The 27140-nt window shown below is 40.0% G+C and overlaps 2 protein-coding genes across 2 annotated transcripts; both read left to right on the top strand.

The window, feature by feature from the left end:
* Nucleotides 1-62: 62 nt before the first annotated feature.
* PHIP1 (phragmoplastin interacting protein 1) lies at nucleotides 63-14411 on the top strand. The gene is made up of 4 exons (XM_088971740.1): nucleotides 63-2069; nucleotides 2414-2585; nucleotides 13536-13582; nucleotides 13675-14411. Exons 1-4 carry the CDS (start codon nucleotides 1576-1578, stop codon nucleotides 14180-14182), a joined length of 1221 nt encoding a protein of 406 aa, XP_088827866.1. The 5' UTR covers nucleotides 63-1575; the 3' UTR covers nucleotides 14183-14411.
* A 2526-nt stretch (nucleotides 14412-16937) lies between these two features.
* LOC148868167 (UPSTREAM OF FLC protein (DUF966)) lies at nucleotides 16938-20776 on the top strand. The gene is made up of 5 exons (XM_088974114.1): nucleotides 16938-17388; nucleotides 17587-17807; nucleotides 17938-18007; nucleotides 18083-18961; nucleotides 20225-20776. The coding sequence occupies exons 2-5, from the start codon at nucleotides 17591-17593 to the stop codon at nucleotides 20385-20387; spliced, it is 1329 nt and encodes a 442-aa protein (XP_088830240.1). The 5' UTR covers nucleotides 16938-17388; nucleotides 17587-17590; the 3' UTR covers nucleotides 20388-20776.
* Nucleotides 20777-27140: the final 6364 nt, after the last annotated feature.

The raw sequence follows: 27140 nt of genomic DNA, 5'->3' as shown, positions 1-27140 counted from the left end.
AATAGTTTGGCGGCATCTCTTTGTATGTATCCTAACCGTTTCAAAATTGACCAAACATTATCAAAGTTTGCAAACATGGACGGAAAAATGTAAAATTACTATTTCACCCTTAATCTAGCTCTTCCCGGTCACAGTGGCCGGAGAATAGAGGACTGACTGAAATGTGCATGCAGAAGGCCGACTAGTTTCGTTACGATGCCGAATGGTTTTGTTACGAAGCAGCTCTTCCCGGTCACAGCGGATGGAGGACGAAGGACTGAGGCGTGCAGAAGACTGGCTGGTTTCGTTACGAGGCAGCTCTTCCCGGTCACAACGGACGATGGACGGAGGACTGATTGAAATGTGCATGCAGAAGGCCGACTGGTTTCTTTACGAGGAGCTCGGCCTTCTGCATGCACGCTTTAGTCAGTTGTGCCTAGAGGACGGGCCAGATGCAGTAGAGCGACGACCCGAGAGCGGATTCCCCATTGGCAGGGGGACAAGAGACGGCCATCTCGAGGCACATCACGACCTACAGGCAACACCGGCGATACCTGGGAAGGCAACCCGATTGGGAGTCAGAGGATCCATAGTACTTGCAGCCTCCCATTCGTTGATGCTTCCAATTGCTCCATGTGACCTTGAGAGAAGTAGAAAACCCTCTCGTTCGTTTGAGGAATGCCAATTGTAACTATCTCCACACACCATGAAATCAGGTGCCAAAGCTCATAGTATATAGTTGTGAAATCACTGAGACAAGGGCTTTGTTCATTCGCTGGCTCCTGAGTTCAAATGCCTGGTAACAAAGTCAAATTGCTTCCATTTGAATGGAAAAAAAGCAGAATCCGCAACTATTGAAGAGCAGATTTGACTGTCTGCTTGGGGGTAAGGGATCTCTTTTCAGCAACGGAAAAAAAAAAGTAGAGCAGATTTGACTCGGCACAACCTAATGTGCTCTGTGAGGAAGTGAATCAGAATTCGTAGCTATTGAAAATAGTTTGTTTGGCTTTCACTTTCCCAGGATCTCTTGTTGCTGGAATAACTGGTGTTTGATGGAATAGACGTTGCCACTGCAAATCTGATTCGGTCTCTCCGTCAGCCATCAATATATCTTGATCAGTAGTCTCTCGTTTCTCCATCAGCCATCAAAATCCAAATTTTCTCCTCCGAGGATTACAATTACACACCTACACGACCCTAGGTAAGAGAGGAAATAGAGAGAGGTAAGAGAGAAGAAACCGGAGGTCTGACGAAGAAGGATTGTCGGTCAGAGAAAGGAGATAAGGGAGGGGGTAATATTGGGTTTTATTGACGGAATATTAACGATAAGGATAGAATTAATCAATTGTCAAAAACGATAAATTTTCATTAGTTAATTAGCTAAATCATAGGAATAGTTTAAAAAGTTTACCCCTAAAAAAAGAGTAAAAGTGTAAAACTGCAAAAAAACCCTCCTCTACATTTTACAACCCCTGTTTCGTGTTTTCCATCATCTGTTCCGCGGCTATAGAGACCTTGTTGCATTCTCGAACGTTTATGGAACTTTGTGTCTGTAATCCCTAATTTCTATTGCTGTTGTTCGTGAATAACAGGAAAATGGTTTTGTCGAACAAAAAGCTCAAACAGAAGCTAAGAGCGGAACTTGCAGAGTCTTTAGCAGCAATAGTAGCTGGAACCCCTTCAAATGGATCCAAGAAACAGGACGCCAAATCGCATTCTCAGTCGTTAAGAGAGCTTTTGGGCTCGGTGACGTATAAGCCTAGATTGTCAAAGAGAGAGAAGAGAAGAGAAACTTTGTCTTTACAGGGTTCAAAACCCGTTGAAGGAAGTAATGGTGATAATACCCAGATAGAGAACAATGGGATTGCTTCAGAGGTTCAAAATGACAAGAAGAAGAAAAGGAAGAGAAAAAGAGATGGGGGTGGGGATCAGGAGCGAGAGAATGGTGTCTCCGAATCGGCAGAAAAGAAACCCGTAAAGAAGCCCAAAAAGAAAAAGAAGAAGAAGAAGAAGAAGAAGAAGAGAACTGAATCTGGAGATGGAGAAGGGAAAGAGGAAACCGTAGCAGAACCGGTGAAGGTCAATGATAGGTAAGGGAAAGAAACAAAAATCCATGCCCACATTTATTTTTTAGTTAAATTTATTTTGACTTGTTGGGAATAATTGAGTATTCTGTTAAATTCATGACTCTGTCATTTTCTTTTTTGCACAGTTTACTGGATATATATTTTCCCTGCTATTATTATGGGATTGGAGTGGATTTAAGTTATGGTCTTATTTCCTTCTTATTATGTGATATAAGCTTTTTGTTCGTTGATTAATTGTCATGTTGTTTTGGATTGACTGTGTGTGTGTGGGTGGGGGGGGGGACTTCTTTTTAATAATCAGGGTTCTGGTATTCATTATTTTCCCTTGTTATGTTGTGACGGTACAGTCAGGAAAATGGTGAGATGACTAGAAAAGTTTATGTAGGAGGCATCCCGTACTACTCATCCGAGGATGACATTAAGAGCTTCTTCGAAAGCTGTGGCACCATAACTGAAGTTGATTGTATGAGGTTTCCTGAGAGTGGGAAGTTCAGAGGAATTGCCATCATTACTTTCAAGGTTAAATTCTCAACTAGATTAATGCATACATTCCTGTCAAATTCAAACTTGCTGTATTTCCGATTTCCATCCATACGTTAACACCATTTTCATGGCCATGCGATGCTTAATTGTCCAGTAGGTTTGAAGTCAATAAACCGAATAAAATGCAGGACTGTAGGAAGGACGCTTTTATGACAAATCATAAAACATTGTTTTTGAATCACACTCTGAAACCATTAGGGACTGCTATAACTCAAGTATGGTGTAAGGGATACCAATGGATCAGCAACCAATAGGCCTTGTTATCCATGGCCTCTAATTATAGGTATTTGTAGCCATTTATCTGACTATCTCTTATTTTACACACTAACCAATGGAAAATTGATAGAAGCATCAGTGTAGTCTTAACACACCAATTAAAGTTGCTGATAGAAAATTTCAATTAAAATAAATAAATAAATACAAGCTTTTGAACTTTCGATGATCAAACTCCTACTTTTTCAGTGAACCAGTTTACTTTTGTGGGAACAGCCAAGAAACCCTCAGAACTGTTGGGCATATGATTTGCATTCTCCTCATCCTCCTTGCACAATGTCCACACAATTGTTATGATGGATTAGCTGCTAAGATCCTTAGTGTTGTATGCCATCAAAAGATCAAGATCTTAATGAGACACCAATTCCATACTCTCCAATCTTGCTTCCCATTCATAAGAGGAACTTCCTTGAGATGGGCTAGAAAACTCATCATTAATTCCAGTCCACCATCCAGGTTTTCATACTCCTCGATAGTTACTTAACAATGCCATTTTACTAGTTACTAGGTCACATCAAGGGGGAAATTTACACACCAACTTCTCCTAGGAGCTTCTCATCACACCCTGCCTTGTACAGTTGTATTGTATATACCTTTGCCAAATGTCACCACGCATATTTTGCTTTGACCACCTTTCTTTATATCTTAATGCTGAATCTCTAGCCTCTTATACAGAACAGCTTGACTCTTGCTTTCTCAAGGGCATTTCCCCAAGTTCCTCTATATTACTTGAGGTACATACCTGTGCCAAATGGATCAAATGATACTTTATCTCATATTTAGTAGGATGATGAATGAAATCATTTCTATCTGTTGATATTTCAACATTGGAGAACAGCACAAAGAGTATGAAAAAAAATAAATAAATCAGAAGGCAAACAAAGGATGCCCACTTTCCACCTTTTGAGGTTGTCCTCTACCATTATCATATAAATTCAATACATAATTTTATCTTTCTCTAAAAAAAGTGTTGATGGACAAAATTTTGAGTTCTTCTATACTTATTAATTCAAAATTTGAAGTCTTTGAGGATTCAAGTCAATATGCATCTTGACCAAACCCAAACAAGTAAGAAAAATAATAAAAAAAAACTAGTGTTTTAACTCAACTTATTTTATCTTTCTCTAAAAAAGTGTTGATTGGACAAAATTTTGAGTTCTTCTATACTTATTAATTCAAATTTTGAAGTCTTTGAGGATTAAAGTCAATATGCATCTTGACCAAACCCAAACAAGTAAGAATAATAATGAAAAAACTAGTGTTTTAACTCAAATTGAATAATTTAGTTTAATAGTGTTTGCTTTATTATTATAATCTCAGAAAGTTAAGAATATAGAAGTTATCCAAGAGCATTATGTAAAAAAATTATCTTGGTGAGTAAGTGAGGCGACCCTCCGTGAGTGCCTTACCGCCTAAACATCATTTTGCATGTTAAGCTACCTTGGTATTACTTGATTGTCACAGTTTGGTAGTATATGCTAGAGGTAGTCTTTATTTTATATGATAGGATTGTTTTGTATCATTTGGTGTAGCAATAAAAGACATGCTTTCGTTGGGTTTGATTTTTCATTTGATCGGTAGCAACATATTTGTGTTTTATTGGATGATTTCAAAAAATTATTAGCAATGTGAACTCATGAAGACCAAATCACCTAGGTATGTACTCATTGGGCGATTTGGTTTATCCTTTAACTTATAGCATATTTGGGTTTCTTTACAGGCCACAAGAAAGTTTTATGATTGTACGAAGTCATCGCTTCACATGTTAAGCCAAGGTTTTAAAAACCAACCTAGAATCAGAACCACTTTGGCCACCGGTTGCCAGGTTGAATGGGTTGGTGGTTTGACTTCCGGTTTGAACATATGGCCTGTTCCAACTTTTAAAAAAATAATAATAATAATTAAAATAAAAACAACCACAAGCCGTTGTCCAGGTTGAATGGGTCAGAGGTTTGGCCACATGGGTCAATGAATTGCTGACCAAGTCAATAGTTTTTGGCCAAGGACCAGGTTACGGATGAAATGGAACCGGTTGCCTAGATGCAAAGTTTAAAATTTTGATACAGGCCGATATGCCAATAGGGGTGTATCGAAGCTCGCCCACCCCTTTTTTCTTTGAAACTAGTTTAGAGGGGCCAGTCTAAGGTTGGTCTACCCCCTTGAACTAGGTCACACCCCGATATGACCCCTGTAGCGGCGTATCATGAAGCCAACGATATGATACGATACGCCACGCCCGATACGGGGCATATTGTATCGAAATTTTGAACCTTGTCTGGACTGTTCTTGGGATGAACTGTCTAATTGTCTGGGTCAATGGCAGTTAAAAAACATTGTGTTAGGATACCTTTGTATTTCTTGATATTTCTAATAAGGTAGTTGATCCTAGTGGTAAACTTCATTCTGTCATATGATAGCGAGTAGTTCATGTATCACTTGGGATAGCAACAACAAACATGTACTCATTGGATAATTTAGTCTTTCATTTGATTAATAGAATGCCTATGATTTATTGGAGGGTTGCAAAAATGAGTTATGGCCATGTGGACTAATCAAAACCGAATCATCTAAGTATGCACTCACAAGGTGATTTGGTTTTAACTTTGATTCTTAACATGTTCGTGATGTATTGCCTTATTGGAGGGTCATAAGAAAGTGCTGTGACTATGTGAACACATCACAACACATGTTAGGCTAACTTGGCATTTCTTGATTGTCATAGTAAGGTAGTAGACCTTATAGGTAGTCTATTTTTTTCATATGTTAGTGGGTTATTTTTTGTATCATTTGGGGTAGGAAAAAGGCATGCACTTATTAAGTGATTTGATTTTTCATTTGATTGTCATCATGTTTGTGCTTTGTTATATGGTTGCAAGAAAGTGTTGTGACCATGAGAATTTATTGAAAACAATTCACCTAGGCATGCACTCATTCAATGATTTGTTTTTTCATTTGATTGATAGCATGCCTGTGCTTCATTGGAGGGTCACATGAAAGTGTTGTCGTGTGAACTTATTGTTCAACATGTTAGGGTACCTTGGTATTTCTAAATTGTCATAGCAAGGTAGTAGACTACAGAGTTAGTCTCTAATTTTCAATATGTTAGCAGGCTATTAGTGTGTCATTGGTTTGCATATAGCAAGGTTTTAAAAACTGACTTGGAAACTGAACCACTTTGACCACCAGTTTCTGGGTCAGCGGGTTGACAGTCTGGGTTGAATGGTTCAAGTGGTTGGACAAATTTTAACCTTTAGATTAGAATATTAGGGTAAAGAGGTCATATATATATATATATATATTATTAATCTGTTATGAGAGAAGAGAGGAGAGAGACAGCTTAGAAAGAAAGAAAGAAAGAAAGAAAGGAAGAAGGCGATGGAAATGGCAGTGGCAACGTTTCTCCTCCGGTCCCTTTTAGATCTCTCTCTTTCTCTCTCTCTCTGATCATGGATTTGAGATCTCTCTTTTTGCTTAGTTTTCTATCTCTCTTAGATCTCAGATTTGAGATCTCATTTCTCTTTCAGTCTCTCTCTCTCTCTCTCAGATCTTAGTGATCTCAGATCTGAGATCTCGTCTTAGTCTTTTCCCATCTCTCTCTCCTCTTTATTTTCTCTGTTAATGCTTCCTTAAAAAATTAAAAGTGTTTTTTTTTATTAAACCACAAACCGTTTCCCAAGTTGAATGGTTTAGTGGATCAGCCGTCCGGGTCAGTGGTTCTCTGACCATTTCAACAGTTTTTCTTAAATAACAGTTCAGGGTAAAGCTGGAAGAGTTACTGTGACCAGTTTCCAGTTTGAATGGTTCAACTGTCCGGGTAGCAGTGTTTCGAAAACCTTGGCTTATGTTATCCTTTCTATTTATCAGAAAAAAAAGTTCTCCCTCCTGTCATTCTCAATTTTAGAACTGTTGGAAGTTAAAAAGAAGTGTATTGAAAAAGAAAATCTGTTAAGGTACAGGTTAGGTGCATTGTTTTTTTTTTTAATTTCTTTTTGAAGGGCTACACAACAGGGGGTAGCCCATCCCCCAACCCATACACCCCCCCCCCCCAACCCACAACCCAGGTGCAGGAAAGATTCAATCCCAAGTCTCCGCTACAACCAGCTGGTTGGGACCTTGCTTAGGTGCATTGTTTTTTTTTTTTGGTATGCCATAGTTTTTATACTTAAACATCATCCTCATTATCATCTTCCACATCCTATCTTCTCTGCATTCCTATATTGTGATTAACATACTGACCGTAACATATTTCCATATATTTATTGTTTATTTTTGTTCCTACATAATGCATATAAATTCTATTTAACCCAACAAAGCCTTATTCTGACTATTTGGGATCAGCTACATCTATCCAGTTTCACTGGGAGCTATACTGTTAAGTTTCTGAAGGCTTATCGGAGAAGGAAACTCACTGAGGGAAAATGCTTGCCCTTCTGCATGGTCTTGGACTGGCATTCTCTTTAAATTATTCCAATTTAATCGTAGAAGGAGATTGTCAGTTGTGATACCATGGTTACATCATCTATTACCGGTCCTTGGATTTGTAAACATCTAATTAGAGAGGCGAAGGCATTACCATCCATCATGAACTGCTAGTTCAATTGGATCCCTAGGTCTGTTGATAGCCTTGCTGTTTCTTTGGCAAGGGCTTGCTAGGAGCCTAGGACAGATTTGGTTTAGGGGGTCCTAGGCCTAGGTAGTGTTGTGAGTTGTGTTCTTCTTCATCCTCCATGCTTTGGGCATGAGATTTCCTTTGTTCATTGACAAAATCTTCAACTGCTAGTCTGGTACTGATAAAAAACAGCAATCCAGTTTTACCATTCCACTTTATTGAGGGCCATTTCCCTGGTAAAGCTATGGGTCTTTATATCTTTTTCAGAACTTCTACCCATGTCCTTGGAACTCTCAAAACTTGCATAAGGTCATTTATGACTTAAATGATAGTGGTTGGGATGCAAGGGATTCCAATGTCTTTCGGCTGTGGAGAGCGGAGGGGAATCTGTAAAGCCTTCCCTGCCTTCTCAAGAGGGATAAATCTCCTCTTGGTCGATGGATCTAGAATAAGGTTCTGGTTGGACCCGTTGGGTGATGAGTTGGCTTTGAAGGGTAAGTTCCCTGACCTGTTTATTTTGGCTGGCAACAAAGAGATAACAGTGGCTGAATGCTTTCAGGTTGATGGATCTTTGTGTGCTTGGAATCTTGCTTTTAGAAGGATTTTTTTTTTTTTTTTTTGACTGGGAGGTGCAATCTATTGCAGAGTTGATGTCTCTTTTGAACAACCAGCAAGTAAATGTGAATGGTCAAGATTTAAGATGGTGGAGATGGTCCAAGTCAGGGGTGTTCTCAGTCAGTTCTTTTTATGCTAGTTTGGTGGGTGAACAGGGTAGTTCTTTTCATTCTAGAGCAATTTGGGGAACTGCAGCTCCCTCAAAGTTGAAATTTTCTACCTGGATTGTGGTCTGGGAAAAATGCTTAACTAGGGATTTGCTGGTCAGGAAAGGAGCTAATTTAGCAAATGTGGATTGCTTCCTCTGCAATGCCCATAGGTGGAGCTAATTTAGCAAACCTGTACCTTTTCTTCTAAAGTCTGGAATCATTTCAGAAATTCTGTTCCAGCTATTGGGTGTTTCCCGATCTCTGTGAAGGACCTGTTACCAAGGTGGAGGATTCATGGAATGTCCAAGAGAGGGAAAGTTTGTTGGGAGGTGTTCCTCTAGCAGCGCTGTGGGCAATCTGGTCTCAAAGGAATAGTAGAATTTTTTAGCAGAAATCGACTCCGGAGGAGGTGGTTATCAATTTGGCAGTTGGCATGTTGAGAGCATGGGCGTCTACTCTTACATGTTTCAGTCCTGATGACCTCTCATCCACCTTCTTTAATGTAAATTTTATGGGGATCCTTAAAGGTGTTTTTTGTATAAAATACTATTGTACCGAGGACCATACTTGTATAGTTTTTCTCAGTTAATATAATTTTATACTTCTCTCAAAAAACAAAAAAAAAAAAAAAACTTGCATAAGGTCAATATTTTACTGGTGTGGTAGGTATTCATATACAATACAACATTAAGTAATCTTCCAAAGAAAATTGTAAATATCAAGTTACAAAATGAACTTATATAAGAATACCTTATTACCAACTTAAATAAACTGAACTCTAATAAGAAAAAAACTGGAAATGTGTAGTAGTATTGGTGTTACCAACTGTTCCCAATTTGAGTGTAGATAGCTAGAATGTCCATTCTGATGCAGGAAAACCTAAAACAGAAGGGATGTATGCACACTTATAATATGATATAAAAATCTTTAATGGGTGTTTTGACAGAAATGGAAGAAAGAAACAAATAAGATGTAAAAGATGAAAGGAAGGATTAGGTAGTGTCTCACCATCCAATCCTTGGTTGGAGAAAAGCTTTAATATTTAATAAATTTGGAAATTAGAAAGTACAAGCTTCTTTTCACGTGATGCCTGGGCCTTTTGGGGAAAAGCCTTGGCTTGCACAATTAGCAAGTACCAGCCAAAATAAAGAAATTCTAAAAAAACAAAGAAAGTGGGAAGTATCTTGGAAATCCTGTTGTCCATGCTGCACTATTACACTCCTCCAAGATTGGGCCTTACAACTCAAGACCCTCTTTGGAAGGCAATATAAGGACTTTTATGAACCTGGGCCTCCAAGCACTTGAGTGAAGGCTAATTTTCTGCGTTACATGTTAAATTGTATTCTTCTAGCCCGTTGCCGTAGCTGTATATGACAATTGACAACTTTTTGCAACTTGTGTGGTGTAGATGGGAGATCAAGATATTTGTATGTGTGGTCACAGATTCATTATCATTCATTTTCTAGTTAAACCCTTTGAGATGGGCCAGTTCCATCAAAACTCAAAGCTTTGGGATTCAAAGCTGTCATGAAGATGATCAACACCTTTGAGATGTTCCAATGACAACAAAAAGACTGTTGGTTCTCTCCTCGTGTGTGTGTGTGTGTGTGTGTTACTTTTGGCGGTGTGGTAAGTAGGGATGTCAATGGGTTGACTTAACCTGCCCCTAAGGGTGCAAGTCAGGTACCAACCCAAGCCCACCTTGTATTGGGTCTGGGCCTATTCAAATTTTAACAAATTACCAACCCAAGCCCACCCTGCACCGCTACCTGACCCATTGATATTAGTGACATTGAAAAAATTATATATAGGCTTCATTAAGAATAGGATTACTTTCTGGGCCTGTTGGCATCCTCCAGGGATATTGTAATCCTTTTTCTTAATCTCTCTCTCTCTCTCTCTCCAATACTAGAGGAAAATGTTTGTGAAGGTGCACAAGAGCAGCCTCACTATTGACCACAAAATGAAAGAATGCCAAAGTTTTTAAAAATCAAGAAAAAGGTAGAAAATGTTCTTTTTTGCCTCATCATGGTGAGGACCATTTAATGAACACTCTCTAAAGATGAAATGAAGGGATATCAATTGTCTCCATTTTGAGAGAATGGTTCATAATAGCTGGTTATATTCGACAATGACAGATTAGGCAGTCTTCAGTGGTGGTTCTGGAAATCAGCACAATAAAAGTCAACTTTGATGGACATTCATCTGGAAATCCAGGTCAATCCAGTGCACGAGGAGTCAAGGGGTGTGTAGAGACCATATCGACATTGTATTGTTCAATTATTCAGTTCATCTGGGGAAAACATCTCTTAGGGCTGAACCATCTTTTGAGGCTTAAAATTTGCGTATACCTCAGGCTGGATTTGTGATACTAGTGAAAGGGGACTGTCAGGTTGTTAGATGGAACCTAGGATTAAAATATCGATACGATATGCTCCATATGGGTGTATTGTATCAGTATTGCTGTACCCATATATGTTTGGATACATCGAAACACAGATTTTTTTAAACATTTAAAACGTCTCAGCCCTCTTCCCCAACCCCCTTGATCATTATAAAATAAAAATGAAAAAGAAAAAAATAAAGAGTATTGGCCATATCGATACACACCAATATCCATATTTGGGTGTTGGATGTATCAATATTTTAATCCTTGGATGGAACCAAGAGAGAAAGGCCCTTGGTCCCTAGGAAACTACATGAGGGAAGCTAGAGCTCGTGGTGTCCAATATTGACAAATGGCACTAATGTTTTAAAACATGGAGGTGTAACGTGAGGTGTAAGCCTTTCGAACACAAGGAGGCTTATGCCTCCTTAAGAGTAGGGAGGGTCAGGAGGAAGGAGGAAGGGGGGATTTCATTTTTTCTTTATTTTTAATAAAAAATCTTTTATATATTTATCAAAAAAATAAAAAATATTTTATATTAAGAAGAATAAAGATACATAGCATTAGTTGAAGGGGGGGGGGGGTTCTTGTCGAAGCGGAGGCGAGGAAGCCAGAGCGAAGCAAGACCAGGGCTGCATTGAAAAGGGGGGCATGGGGATCTGGGGGGTGAAGCCCCCCAACTGAAGGGGCCGGGGGCAGACCACTTTCTTTCCCCTTATCTTTTCTTTTCTTTTCTTCCCTTCCCATTCCTTTCCCTTTTTTCTTTTTTTTTTTCTTTTTTTTTTTTATATGAGGTGTGCATGAGGCATACGCCTCTAGCATGCCTCATGAAAAAGGTGCATGAGGCGTACACCTCAGAGATGTCAGTGCCTCTGGCATATGCCTCAGGGCGTTTTGGGAGCGCCTCGCCTGGAGGCGTGCCAGGTAAGACATGGGCCAGGTAAGACTATTTTGGTTTGGGGGCACCAGGCCTGGGGCTGTATTGTAAAAACCTTGTAAGAGTCACAATGAATATGTGGGGTGTTATCAGTTCAGTGCTGCTGTATTGTCCCCTCCAGTCTTACCTATTGGGTTGCTGGGTCTCTTCTTCTATTATATTAACAAAGCCTTTTGATCGTGTCAATGATAAAAATTGCCTAAATAAAATATTAACATAGTGCAAGAAAATGCACCAGCTCAAATGCTTTATAACTAAATATCAGTTCTATTTTTTTGACAGATATCTATAAGGCCTTTATATACTCCTCATATGCCTTATTGCCTTTTTACTTTAGTACCTTATCTGATTTGTTTGTTGGAAAACATGGTTGTGTTTATCTAAACTTAAGTAGTCCATATATCTAAGGTTATTAGCCTTGTTTAAAAATATGAAAATTGGAGAGCAAAAACCTAATTATGATGAGATTTTTATATATTGTTCATGTGAACCATCCTCATTCCCCAAGTATTGAAATGCTTTAATCTATCAAAAAAAAAAAAAAGTATTGAAATGCTTTAGCTGATGTAGAAAATTTTGTTCTTCTTAAGCACCATGCCAGAAGGAAATCTTGAAAGACAAGTCAACCATTTGTACAATTACATATAACATTATGCTTTGGCCATGTCTCTGGGATAAAAGGTGCATCTGAAACATTCAACACTGTCTTTATTTTGTAAAATTGTATAACCTACACAGAGTGGGCAAGTAGGCACTCCATTGCCGCCTAGAATTGTTGATATGCCTTAACAACCATGGTAGATCCTTGAGGCTGTTATGTTTATCTTGAAAGCATTCAAGTCAGCACAATAAGATTGACATGTGAACTTGAGAGTAGGTTGATCTCACATAACTACATTATCTGAGTCAAATTTGATGGGTTTTTATAGAACTATTCATGTGTGGTGGGCGGTTGCAAGTTGCAACCAAAGTTCAAAGTGTCATACACCTTTGTGTATCTGCAGGGGTGTATTGGTACTTTGAACCAAACTCCTTTTATTTTTTTTTTTCAGTTTTTTTCCAAGTTTCAGTTTAGAACATATATATATATATATATATATGTATGTATATTTAAAAAATGGGTTCCCAAAAACACCTGTAAATAGGTGTATCAGGGACCAAAAGATATGATACGATACACCCAATATGGGGTGTATGACATCGATACTTTGAACCTTGGTTGCAACCTTGTCAGTTCTGTATCATTGTCCATTGATTTGGTTACCTAGGCATTTGCTCTAGCACCTGGGTCTTTTGATGTTGGCATTCCATAAGATATCTTTTATCAACGAGCAATTGGTTCACATTTCCAGCTCATTTCTATGCAACCTTCATGCTCTTTTCCATCATGTCATGTCATAATCATAATTAATGGAGGAAGTTTTTTATTTAAAATGAATAAATAAACGAATAAAAAAATATCTTTCTGGTATTCTTTGTATCTATATTTTAACGTCTGAACAGTTTCTTTCTACCTTTACCTTGAATTTGGAACTATACAGTTGCCTGTCTTCTCCTTGTTGCCATACAATGCCATCCATTATCCTTACAGTTCAAATTTGAACTTGTAATTATCTATCCTAGTCATTAAAATGATAAAGAAGCTCCTCTATTACCAGCCAGGAGATTTTTTTTCTCTCCTTGCTACACATATTTGCAATAGACGACCGAAACATTCTTGTGGAGAGTCATCAACCAGGTGCTTGCCGTGGTTGTTTTTAATTAATGAAGTAAATAAAAGCACTTGTGAACTGCATCACAAGAAAACCAGCGTAGGTTCATATTGTAATCATTTTTAATGAGGACAAATATATCTAAATAATGACCAAGAAATGTAAACTTTGACACAAATGCTTGATATGCTGATTTACCAATGAATCCTCCTTGGCTCTGTTGTCATGATTGCTTCCCCGTGCAGACTGAAGCTGCAGCAAAAAGAGCCTTGGCTCTTGATGGAGCTGACATGTGAGTATTGAAGAATTATATTTCCTATATTATTCTTTGCCTTTCTTTTTGGTGAATCCCCACATAATATATGATTGAAAATTTTGTTTCAGGGGTGGACTTTTTCTAAAGATCCAACCTTACAAGACAACTCGGGTTCAGAAGTCATCAGATTTTGCCCCTGAGATTGTAGAGGGCTATAATAGGATCTATATTGGAAATTTGTCTTGGGATATGACGGAGGATGAACTAAGGAAACTTTTCTCAGATTGCAATATATCATCAATACGCTTAGGCAAGGACAAAGAGACGGGGGAATTCCGTGGCTATGCACATGTTGATTTCTCTGATAGTCTCTCTCTAACAATTGCTTTATCACTAGACCAGAAGATGGTGTGTGGAAGACTAGTGAGGATAAGATGTGCAGTTCCAAAGAAAGAGCCAGATAACCATCCAAAATTGGAATCCGGAAGCAAGAAGGCAGAAAAAAGCAGTGTGAGCTCCAGCAATGGGAAAAGGAAGAACAAGAGACGGACATGCTATGAATGTGGTGTTCCAGGTCATCTTTCCTCAGCTTGTCCTAGGAAGAAGGCTGTTGATCAAGAGAATTGTCCAAAATAAATTCCTTTACTGTTGATCAATTTTCCAAATCTGTCACTTGATGAGGATCCTCGAGTTTTTGCTTTGTAGGTCTGTAGTAGAGCTATTCAAATGTATTTATTTGTTCAATCAAATACAAAGGTAGAAGCAATTTATGGTTTTTTGGTTGTCTTAGATACAGATCTTTGATTACCCTGGAATTGACAATCCCCCCTCATTTTTCTCCTTTTAGTAGAGCATTTAAAACTAATGGGTGTTTCTAGCTCCGGCTGATTCTCTTAAGTTAATTTTCCCTTAAATTTACACAAAGCAAATGTACCTGGTTAAATGTGGAGCCAATTTAATGTCATAGTAAATCATTTTTAACTATTTTGGTTTATATCTAGTTTTAGTCCCTTCAACTTGCAATATAAAAGACAGTTCTTCTTATGAGTGCTGTTGGTGGTCTTTTATGCATGTGATCAAATCATTTTAGACTATTTTTTCTCATTTTATAATTTAATGGATCTACTACTAATTTCTTTCAAATGACTTTTAGTTTTGATCTTATTCCATTCATTATCTCAACATACGCAAATTTGCTACATTCACTTTTTAGCCCAACATTATGTTCCATACAACATAGTTGGCTTTACAATTATTATATAAAGTTTTCTTTTTAATCTAAGTAGTATTTATTTATCATATAAGACTCCGAATGCACCATTTCTATTTGGATCATCCCACTCTAATTTTATACCCAACATCTTCAATTGCTCCCTTATAATGAATTATCAGACCGAAGTACCAAAAAGATGACATTACATTATCTTCTAATCTTAAATCCTTTGTGAATCTTCATTTCCACTCCTATAATCATACTTAGTTATGATTAAATTGACTTATTTTTGGATAAATATAAAAGTAAAATAATAAAGTACATAATACTAGTTGATTTATGTATTGGAGTATTAGGTTTATGGATCTGATATAATTTTAGATTAACTATATATTTCTATAATTAATAATTAATAATTTAACTTAAATAAATAGCAACACATTAATAATATATGGTAATTTAAAAAGAAGGTTGTGTGTTATGTATCTTGAATCATTATTAGTAAAGTTATATTATATGAAATTTACGTGTCCTGGTATCTTAATAATAATAATAATAATATTAATAATATATTGAAGTATGTGTTTCTTATGTTATTTGTATCCTGTCATAATCTTTCTATTATATCTATACATCTAAAACGTATCGCATTACTTATTCATTTTCCACCCATAATAATTGATGCTTTGAAGCTTAAACTCTGTCGGGTGGACGGCGGGGATTTATTTTTTGAGCGTAAAACAAGACTGAATGTTTATTTTATTTTATTTTCCTCCCACAGGCCTATTTCACAAGGTCAAATGCGTCTACACAGCAAATAAAACTCGTTGGTCAAGTGCACGTATGAAGTGTGTTTGGGATGACCATTAATTACGCAACTTCACTTTCGCTCCAAATTAATGAACCTGCACATGGGTTGGATTTGGGGTCAAACCACGAGACCAAAGCTTCCGTCGAATTGTATTAAATTGGACGTTGTGGTGGGGCCATAGCGATTCACGGTTGGTGTGGACTTTTGACTGTTTAGCCGATTATTTGGACTAATTAAAACCGACCTCAGCCGAAGTGGAGACTGGAAGCCTATTTTGAGTTTGACTGCTCTCTAGTCGGCCCTCTTGATTTCCGAGCCACGAGCGAATGGATTTGGTGCTGACTGCTGGCTTTGTGGGTCTCTCTCTCTCTCTCTAGTCCCTACACAACACAGAACACACACACTTCTTCTTTCGGCTTCCCTACCCGCGCATCATCCGGCGATTCATCATCCCAATAAAACGACGAAATGTACCGGATCCATCAGTTCAGATTTCAGAACAGATCAGTGAGACAAACGCTATGTGACAACCTCCCATCTCTTGCTTGATATTTAAGTCAACATTGATGGATTGTCTGATTTAACCAACTGCGACGGAATGGATGGATCGATCTCTACCGTCGATTCCCCCCCACCCCCAAACTTCTTTAACGTACCACCTGCTTTATTGCCTTGCCACTCGTGATGATGATATATATGAATTCGGGATTTCGGGATGGACAGATTTTACCCTTGCCAGAGGTTTGTGCTACATCCTTACATCATTACTCTACTCTATCCGCAAAGAAAGGGCAAACCTCCACCTTCATCCTTTAAGGCGCTTATCTTATAGATTGTCATTTTCTAATGAGTTAATTTGGGGGCATTCCCACGTCTGGGCTTGTATTTTCATAAATTCCACTCAAGTCCCTCTCAGACTTTTTGTCTTTTGTTATAAAAAATAAAAAAAAAGGAAGAAAATGTTCTACTTGTTGAAATGGGAAAAGCCATTCCCATTGAGGACTGTCCGATCCCAATCTTATTCTGTTTCTTGTCTCTACTGTGTACGATGTCCTATATCTATCTGGCCCTTCACTCCAGTTTCTTCAAATATAGTTTTACCTAAGCAATTCCAATGCCGTTGGATTGGCATCCGGTTAACAATACCGAAGAATCATTTTATTGGTCCCGTATAACATGATGCTTAAACTCAGGAGCATCAACATCAATCAGAAATTAGAGAATTTCTTTTTCTTTTTAAAGTCAAACCTTAAAATTAGAAAATAGAAGTTGGGGGAATTTCTGTTTCAAACTTTAAATTACTTTGAAAAACAATTTTTTTCAAAGGCGTCCAATTATTTTCCAATCTGATAATCAACTGGGAAAGTGTGATGGGATGATGTGAAGAAGAAAAAGGGAGATGATGATGATGATCTTTCATTCTCCCCGTGCACCTATGACCTATCGAGACTTTTTCAGACCTTCTCTACTCTACTCTACTCTACTCTGCTACATCAAATCGGCGATTATCACAATAGTTTCCTATTTTATCAAATCAACTGAACGCGAGCGCGACACGACTCGCGACTCGCGAGATACAAAATTAAAATAATATTTTAAGTACTTGAAGTCTATGAGACTGTGTTTGTTGGCTTGCTGTTGTTGGGGCATCCCATTTTGAATCTCCCCGTGCCCGCCTCCGTCCACACCTCCCTTTCCGAGCCTCCCTTTCCCTCCTTTATATTTCTTCCTCTTCCCTCCCTTTTCTCTAGTTTCTACTCTCTCTCTCTCTCTCTGTTCTTCATCCAAAATCTTCCAAGGACCGACGATTCTTCCACGGTAAACACTTCGGGTGATTTCTATTTTAAGCTTTCATTTTTCTTTTTTTTTTTTCTTCCGAAGTTTCTTCGCATTTATTGTGTGATTCTTTTTCTTCCAACGATCTTTGATCCATTCCAAATTTGCAGTATTTTTTCCTTGTTTAACCTTTCGAGCTTTCCTTCACATTATTTTGTTCGTACACTGCTGCTGGTGCAGAGTAATGGCTGTCACTTCAAGAGGAAGAACCGAACTTCAGATTCCAAAGAAATGGAAGGACAGAGAGACGAGTCCTGAAAGAACAAAGATTTGGACAGAGCCAAGGCCTAAGACGGAGAGGAAAGTTCCTGTTGTTTACTATCTCTCTAGGAATGGCCATCTCGAGCATCCTCACTTCATGGAGGTTCCTCTGTCTTCAAGCGAAGGATTATATCTCAGAGGTTCGTCTGAACAAAAAAATAATAACTGCTAGTCCTCAATGGTTTCTCAGTGAACATGCTTAGGGTTTTGTAAATTTGTTAGTTATCTGAATGTTTCTTCTCCATTTATGTTCTGTCGTTCCTGATTCAGATGTCATAAACCGGTTGAACGTACTACGGGGGAAAGGCATGCCGTCCATGTACTCCTGGTCTTCCAAACGGTAGATTCCAATTAATCCCTACTTCTTCAGTTCTAATACTTAGAGTATCTGTTTTTGATTCAATGTGTCACTCAGGAGCTATAAAAACGGATTTGTCTGGCACGATTTGTCTGAGAACGACTTCATCTACCCTGCACACGGCCAGGAATACGTTCTCAAGGGTTCAGAGCTTCTTGAATCTTCTTCGAGCTTCAGATCTCCGGGATCTTCAGAAACAGTATCCCCAACCTCCGAAAAGCCACCGGAAGTAAATAAGCCGACCGTCGAATGCGACTTCCCGGTAGTCGTCCGGAGGAGAAATCAGTCATGGAGTTCCATCGACCTACACGAATACAAAGTCTACAAGACCGAATCGACCGGCGAGTGCGCCGGCAAGGCCGCCGACGCGTCGACGCAGACCGACGACAAGAGAAGACGAAGAAGAATAATCAGAGAAGAGGAGGTGCAAGAGAAGGCTCCCCCAATTGAGGAGGAACAATACGAAGATCAAAGTACGGAGTTGAGCAGGGAAGAGATTTCCCCTCCACCATCGTCCTCTAGTCCAGAAACGTTAGAATCTCTGATCAAGGCTGACGGACATCTCATTAGCCGTTCCGGTGGTGTTGAAGGAGCAGATATTCGAGATCAGACGGCTAATATTAGTTCAAGCGGAAGGATGAAGGCCTCTGCGGTTCTGATGCAATTAATTTCGTGCGGCACAATCTCCATCAAGGATTGCAGCACCATGCCTTCATCCGGGAAGGATCAAGGGTTTTCGTTGATTTCGCACTACCGAGCGAGGATACCCCGCGGAGCATCGAATCAAGTAACCAAAGAGGTAGAGTGTTTGATGGAAAACCCTAGTTATGGAGGGGTACGGTTAGAGGATAAAGAGTACTTCAGTGGAAGCTTGGTCGAGACGAAGAAAGACGAGTTTCCAGCCTTAAAGAGATCGTCTTCTTACAATGCAGATCGGTAAGGCCCCTCGCTTACTTTGTTTCTAGCTTTCAATCATACTGTTTTTTTCAGAGTTTAGAGAGTCCCTGGTTTTGGCAACTGCAGGTGATCCTTTTTGTCGTATATGTTTAGGGCATGGACCTAGGTACTAAAACCACACTAAATTTACCAAAGTAGCCCGGTACTTTTTTCTTTATTTCAAAAGCATTTGAAATCGTATACTGGCGTTTCTTCCTGGTAGTCTGACGGAGACTGAGAGTCTCTGTTCGGATTTGAATTTGAGATTCGTACGGCCTTTTCGAAAGTACGCGCTCACCTTTGCCATTTAACCTTTTCATTTATATCTTTCTTTTCCTCTTGTGGTGGGGACTGTGTATGTATGTAGTGGGTCGCTGGCTTCTGGCCACCGGCCAAGCCAAATTTTTAGCTTAGCAAGATGGGCAGCCTGGTGTGATGGAGGGTGCTGATCTAGTTCATGTGGTCAATTGGTCCAGAGAACAGACAAAGTGACACAAGGATTATATGTCCAATACGTAGCGTTCATGGAGTTCATATTGGTGACACTGAATTGGCCATGTGTACGATTTCCTTGTTATTGGGAGAAGTTGTAAGGGCTCTTTTCCGCCTTTTCGGGCCTCAACCCCGACGCATCGTCGTTGCGATGTTGAAGACCGAAGATTCCTCCACCCTTAGAAGGGAATGGGGGAGAGGAGATGGGGATTTTGGCCGGGAATGGGAGGGATAGGGATTGGGGAAGGGGGAAAAAAGGGTGAATTGGGATTATACTAGCAATGTGAGGACTGGGGATCATGGTGTACGGAAAATCCTCAGCTTTTTGTGGAAGCTGAGGTCATCAAGTAGGAGTGTGCAGTGTTTTCCACGTTGTAGCATTTGGCATTGAACAATCAGATGCCTGCAAGTCTACAAGTTACAGTTGTTAGGATATATGCTAGGACGATAGTAGATGATGTGGTCCCGGTCCCGTTCAGATCTGATTGATTGAGGATTACGCCAAGCAATCAATGTGTGACAAGTATTCCAGCCTATTACACGTGTGTAATATCCGTACAGGTGAAAAAATAACAACAGTAGTCTTGAACACCTGTCACACACTGATGGCTTAGTATAGCAAGGAAAAAAAATAAAGCAAGCAGATCCGGACTAGTTTGGTACTCAGCTAATAGCCTAACACTTGTCCTTGTCTTATTTAATAAGGTGGTTATCCGTGATTTGCTCTTATTTCTGCTCCTTTGTTGTTATCTTCATTTGTTGGGTGGACAGAAGCTCCAAGTTGGACCTAGCCGACAAGGAAATTGAGGGAGTCAGAGCAAAATGCATACCGAGGAAGCCAAAGACACCAGGGAAAAAAGAAAACGTCTCACGTAGCAGCATTCACGGGAGCAAAAGACATGGCGACGAACCCGTCATCAATCAAATAGATTAAACAAACGTACGAAAAGTAGGCGTCTGTGTATTTTGTAACTAAAAACGATGTGAAAAAAAAAGGAAAATAGGAGAAACAAACAGAAGCAAAGTGAAGAATGGAGGTGGATGTAAAATGCGAGGGGAAAGATTAGAGATTTCTCCACCTGGATTGCAAGACACGGCACGCAGTGGTGTAAACGAGACAAGCATAAGAGGGGAGGGGGGGGGGTGTGGAACCGTACTTAAAAAGCCTTCACTTTTTTCCCTTGTTTAAGGTTACGGATTGTCTCTTTCGCTTGGAATTTGGAGTTACTGGGAGTTTATTTCTTGGTTTGAGATGATTATCCCAATCTCCAATTTACTCTCACTATATTTATTTTATTTTAATTCACTAGTGATTTTGATTCACGGGACTCGTTTTGACCTTGAGCATAGGAAATTGAATTTTGTCGTTTTTTTTATATTTGCATATTTGCATGTGGAAACTGGAAAGTTGGCGCACCGTGATACAACCATCACCAATAATGACAAATCAAGCGGGGTTGTTTTATTTCTAAATCAGGATAAAAGTAATCTTTAACATACTTAACTGAACTGACTCGACCCTCTTATGGTTGTTAGGTTGGCCGTTGTAAAACCCGTCTCTCGCACCTTTTTTTTTAATCTTTTTCTTGGTTAAAAATGCTAGCCATTCGTTCTGGTGGAAGCATCAATAATTAGTCAGGGGGCGCGTGATATAATTGTAGTTATGACGTGGTCGGGGATGGCGGAAACCACTAGCCCGGTTTTGGGGAAGTCGATTAATGCGTGCCTAACTGCCTGGTTCCATGGTGGATAACTGGATATCCTAAAAATTTTTAGAAGCTGTCGTGTATTATAAATGTTATTGGAGTCGCAGTTGGTAATGCAATGTCTTGGTATTGGGTTCGGAGTCTCGGACGTAATAGGCACGTTGGATAAGCATAATGAGTGAATACGTAACAGTTGTATGATACATATTCCAGTTAATGGAAAAAATTCCAGTTAAGGGTTTATTCTGTGTCTCTCTCTCTCCACAATCCCCTGTGGCCGACTTCCCGCACGTGAACTTAAGAATCGAAAGAATGTTGATTTTGTAACTCTTTCACCTTTACCGGAGAGTGGAGAGGAACGTGCATGGTCGAATCCAATAGGGTGTCACCCAGCATGACAACATCCTGCCGACTTCGTGTATTGTCATGTTGAACGCCATTACTTAAATGTGGAGGTCAACAAGATCACTATTGAGTGGATTTGCAGCTTAATTCTTTGTTTTGTTCAACGGAGAACCCAAAATTTTATAATGATCGGATGATTTTGCAACGTGTCTGTACGTGACAACTTTACAAAGAATTTCCTTTTTTTTTTTGATAAATTTTACAAAGAATTTCCTTATTATAAGTCACTTGGAAAATTAAGGGATGAAGTTATAGAATTATAGAACAGTTTGTAAGGAGGGCATAGATTTGCTTATATATGCAGTTTGTAAATTATAGAATTACAAGTTATTTATCCTAACAATAACAATCCAGATATGAGATAAAACCTTTGCTTGAAGTGTGGCCTAACATTCAATTCAGGAGAACAAAAGACAACTTTTATGGAGTTCTGTTCTCTCGCATTTGGATTTTGGATAGAAAAAGAAAAGAAAAGACCACTTGAGGACAAGATGATGAAAATAGAAAGAATATATGCTGATATATTACAAGTGTGGCAGATGGTAATGGACTGGGTTACTGTTCTTCCAGAATTTTCAGCGTTGGACAGGTCATCCTTCGGACTTTTGGTTCAACTTTTTCAGATACAGTTGAACTGTCGCATGATGATGATGATAGTATGTTAAGTTGAATGTGTAGTTAACTAGTACGAGACAATTAAACTGACATTGATGCTTTTAATTTCTTTGTGTAATTGGTTTTTTATTTAATGAGGGGAGGGGTTGGGTGCAAGCTCATCCCTCTACCGCATGTTGTACTATTTGTTTTATTTTTAATAAGATTCCTTCTGCTTTAGCTTTATTATCTGAAACAGAAAATTAAAGTTGACTAGTTTTGCTCTTGGAGGGGTTAAATTCTTTCATCACGTTTGACTAGTATTGGAGGGTTATTACTTATTCACAGTTGGAATCGGAATCGGAATTGAAATGGAATTCTACCCAATCAAACTTGTGGAATCAAAATGAACCCTTTTTTGTTTCAATTCTAGATCCCAACTCTTACAAACCAAACAGACCCTTATCTCTTGATTGGTACAGCAATTCATTATTGCTGTTTCTAGGTACACCTATAAATATTAATATCCTTGTGGTGTAGCTTCAGGCTTCTTCTTTAAGACAACACACTCTTAATAAATTAACAAACCCGACTTCCAACACATCAACAAACAGGCATTCATTCCCTGAGCTGCACCTTGCACCCTGCACCCACACACGATGAGATGGGATTGGGACTTGGGGAGGGATTAGGGAGTGAAAAACAAGCAACCAGTTGAAAAAAACAAAAAGCAATTTATTATTGTATTTATACATGTGCAGTGAGAGTACTCAAATTTAATAAAGTCCATCAATCGCGATGCAGTGTAGTGTACTATGCTGAAAATGATGGAACAAATTTAATGCTTCTTCATCGTCCCCACAGCTATGATCCATCAACTGACGAGAATTTCTTCAATGTAATTACCCAAATCGCCCACTGATTCGGGTATGGAGTTCTTTATGCCATCCCAAGTAGTTGTTTTTAATGAATTTAGATGGGTGAATAAGTTATCTCTGTTCAGTCGAGTGAGATGAGCTTCATGTGTAAATGGGCAAGGTGTTCTTCCTGGAGTGGGTACAGACGATCCCAGAAGCATTCTCATTTGACAAGATTCAGATAATGGCTCAGCCGCGAGTTATTGACTCTGCAATTGGAAGACACTGATCAGAGCAGAGCGGTGGAAGCAATTAAGGGCTACTGCAAAACCACATTAGATATATCCTCATTCCTCGGGCTCTATGTATTCATATTCATGAATCATGTTGTACGGTTATAATTTGAGATGACCGAAAGTAGAGGAAGATCAAAGCTTTTAATACCTTCAAATTCTTACATTAAAAAGGTACTCCCCTTAACAATTGACAACGTATTCTTATAAAACGGTTTGACTATGATATGAAAAAGATATGATATTTAAAGAATTTCTGATGAATCAATGGAATCATAAACGTGGTAACCGATCACGTGTTATTTATCAAAATTCAGGAATGAGTTTTGATTGGTCAAAACTCTTCCTCTACCATATTTTTTCTGTATCCGTCCAATAAGGCCAGTCTAGTAATTACCCTCCACACTTGCAGTTATGTGGAGGGTAATTACAAGTCTATACCTAGGTGCGGTGCATAATTTCGAGAAGAATGGGTGGGTGGAACGAAGGGGTTAAGCCCAACCGTCTAAACTCATGGGCCAAAAGTTGCTAGATATCAACAATTGCGGAGTAAACCCTTTAAAAAAGCCCATTTCTTTTCTCCTCAAATGATCTCTGTACCCCCCGCCCCCCAATTCCATGCTGTACAGACTTTGATTTTTTAGATTATTTGCATCCCGCCCAATTTGGAGGCTCAGGCACTGGATCAGCTCGCAGAATGGTTTTCAAAACCGGACCGGACCCAACGGTCAGAGTAAGAAAACCAGGAATGACCAGTTCTATTTTTCTTCAAAATCGGATTTTTCTCAAAAATCATTGATTTTGATCAACAAACTGTTGACTCAGATGATTAATCGTTCAAACAGTTTTGATTATTTTCTATTTTATTTTTTATCTTTTGTTAAAACAGCTAATAATTCAATTCGAACAGTCAGACCATTCGACTCAAGAACCGGATCCTGACTAGTTCATTCTCCAGATCAGTTTTAAAAACCTTGGTTCACAGAACCACGCACTCTCCGTGGTATGGCCAGTGGGCCTAACGTGTACCCTGCTCTGTCCTACCCCTGATTTTTTTCTATAGTATATATAATACCAAAAATGGGAAAGAATTTCATTCTTCGAAATTTTGACGCTAGTAGCTATTGGATGGATGGACATGTAATACTTTTCCTACTCAGGCAAATGCTCAAATTGATTGCTTGTCCATCAGTTGAAAACTAAGCTTCAAGTACACTTGCATCCTAAATTCAAGGAACCAAGATTAACTCCCGTCAATGGATTCCATTATTACTACATTTTAGGTCCACAGGCCGGCATCTCATGGCACGACCGAGCAGGCCATGCCGCTCGTGGCCCAGCCCATTATGGCCTATATATATTTATATATTATAATTATAACATAATATATAGTATAAAATATATTAATAAAATAAATATTTTTTTAATTTTATTATATTAATTTATTTAATTATTGCATATATAAATAATTTTATACACAGCCCGACCTGACCCAGGGCTCGGCCCACAGGTCAGCTTGACTCGTGGCATGACACGGCACAGCCCATTTTACACCTCTACTCAAAATACTGCTACATGCATCAGCAATGCCTAGGCATTTTAAGTTTAAGCGTCAGTTTTCTGTTTGGTTGATATTGTTCTGAATTAAAACACTCATAAAACGTTTCCACTACAATTGGATGAGAGTTGATATAGTGGTGTGGTGTCACTTTCAATATAAACATTTCATTTACAAGTAATGTCAACACCAAAGACTGCTTGAAAAACTTATTCAACGCACGCCTGTAGCATGTTAACACCAAATAGACCGCTAAGAAAGCTTAATTCTAATTTTAGTAAGTGATAAAGGGAGATTTGGCCCGACCTCGTAACCACTCAACACGTGGAAAGGCAACAGCTCGGCACAATAGTACATCTAAGGCGCGAACTCCGAAAAGAGGAATTCGCGGCCCGAACTCCCCACAAGGAGCACGAGCTCTCCCTTGGACCCCGAGCCTTACAAAAGGCATCAACCCAAACTGGCCCGCCCCATGGTAGTTCGGGCCACGTCTCTATCTAAACTCAAGACTTCACCTCACACACCGCTCCAGCACTTCGCCTCCGGGACGTCGAACTGGACAACCGCACTGTACCTGACACCGAAGGAATCCGTATCCCGAGGCGGCGCACCTGACTAACTTGAGACCTGATGCTTGACAGCCGCATTCCAACGACCACCTACCACCGCCACCTGCCACCACCATCTCCAGTCATAGAGACGGCTCCGACAAAGAGAGCAGTGGCGGTTCTACCCTAGCAGAGGTGAGGACACCCGAACTGGTAGAAGTGAAGGTAATCATACCCGACCTGACAGAAGCTTAGGAGTGAGTGCGCGAAGTGGTTATAAAAGGCTCTCTACCCCCCCAAGAACGAGGTATGTGAACTTTGCGCCATCTGGTTTATCATCTTGCCTTTGAGGATACTAACTTGAGTTTCAGAGCATTCTCACCGGGCCCCTCCCTGGAGATACTCGCTTTCTTCCCCGCTTCAGGCACCTTCTGCTCCAGTCAGAGGCTAGATCGTTGACATCTAGGACTAGCCGACTTGTGCACCATCAATTGGCGTCGTCTGTGGGAAAGCTTCTAAAACTCTCGTAACCTCTTTTTTTTTCAAAAAAAAAACCCCAATACTCATGGCTTCTTCCAGCAATGTCGGATGTGACACGGAGATGAACACTGCCGGGGAACAACTTCAAGTCCCCGTGGAGTGCATCGAACAGTTCACCATCCCCCTTCCGGTGGATGGGATCCCCAGCCTGAACGCGCCACAAATGGTGGCGCCCGTAAACCTTCCCGCCGTAAGCGTCCCCTTTCCTCTCCCTGTTGAGACAGTCTTTACTGAACCAACTGTTGTCCCCCTGGCAACTAGCCAGAGCCTGTTTGATGACCTGATGCAGTGCATGCAGGCAATGCAGGCCCAAATGCAGCAGTTCTAGCAGCATCAGCTCCAGCAACACCAAGTACTGCACCACCTCTCTCAATATCACTATCAGCAGCAGTTCCCCCAACTGCCCATGAACCAACCGCAGCTTCCACCCAGGCACCCTGCTCCAAAGCTGATTAAGGCTTCCCCTCAGGGTGGATGTCACCGCCGAGGAGAAGCCTCCCAACTTCAGAACCCCCCTAGCAGCCATGCCTCATCCCCGGGCCAAAGGGAAAGAAAAATCACCCCCGCTTCACAGCTCGCAGGTGGGTCGGGAACCTCGCCCGCAAAGTCAGCACCTCGGCGCTCCAAGCCTGAGCTCCCGCTCACAGAGAACCGATTCAGCGTCCAAGCAGCAGACTACCAACATTCCGAGCCCATCAAGCTCGGCAACACAGACCAGGCCCACTCATCAATGAAGGCGCCGGCAAAGTCGCCGAACTGCCACCCATGTCCTACCTGAGCTCAAAGGTAAAGAAGAGACAAGCTCGGACGAGGTAAAAGTTGCCCCTATTCTCTCAATTCCTCCCCCCCTTTCATCAGAACTCCTTGCAGTCCCCATGCCCAGAGACTTCAAACTCCCCCCTTTGGACAAGTATGATGGGTCCTTTGACCCCAACGAACATGTCGATGCCTTCCAATCCCAAATGCACCTAGCAAGGGCTAGTAAGTCATGCATGTGTGTGGCCTTCACCATCACCTTCAGGGGGGTGGCCCGCACCTGGTACAGGAACTTGGCCCCCGGGTCAATAAGAAGTTGGACCCAGTTCGTGCAGATCTTCACCGCACACTTCGTTACCACCAAGCGGTGCCCTAGAACCGAGGAAAAGCATCTTCGGAGTAGTCCAGAGGGAAGGAGAGTCCATCCAGG

This window comes from Nelumbo lutea, chromosome 2 (genome assembly GCF_056320005.1).
Source record: "Nelumbo lutea isolate HS-2025 chromosome 2, American lotus-T2T, whole genome shotgun sequence".
NCBI lineage: Eukaryota > Viridiplantae > Streptophyta > Magnoliopsida > Proteales > Nelumbonaceae > Nelumbo > Nelumbo lutea.
This window is presented reverse-complemented; position numbering and strand designations above follow the sequence as displayed.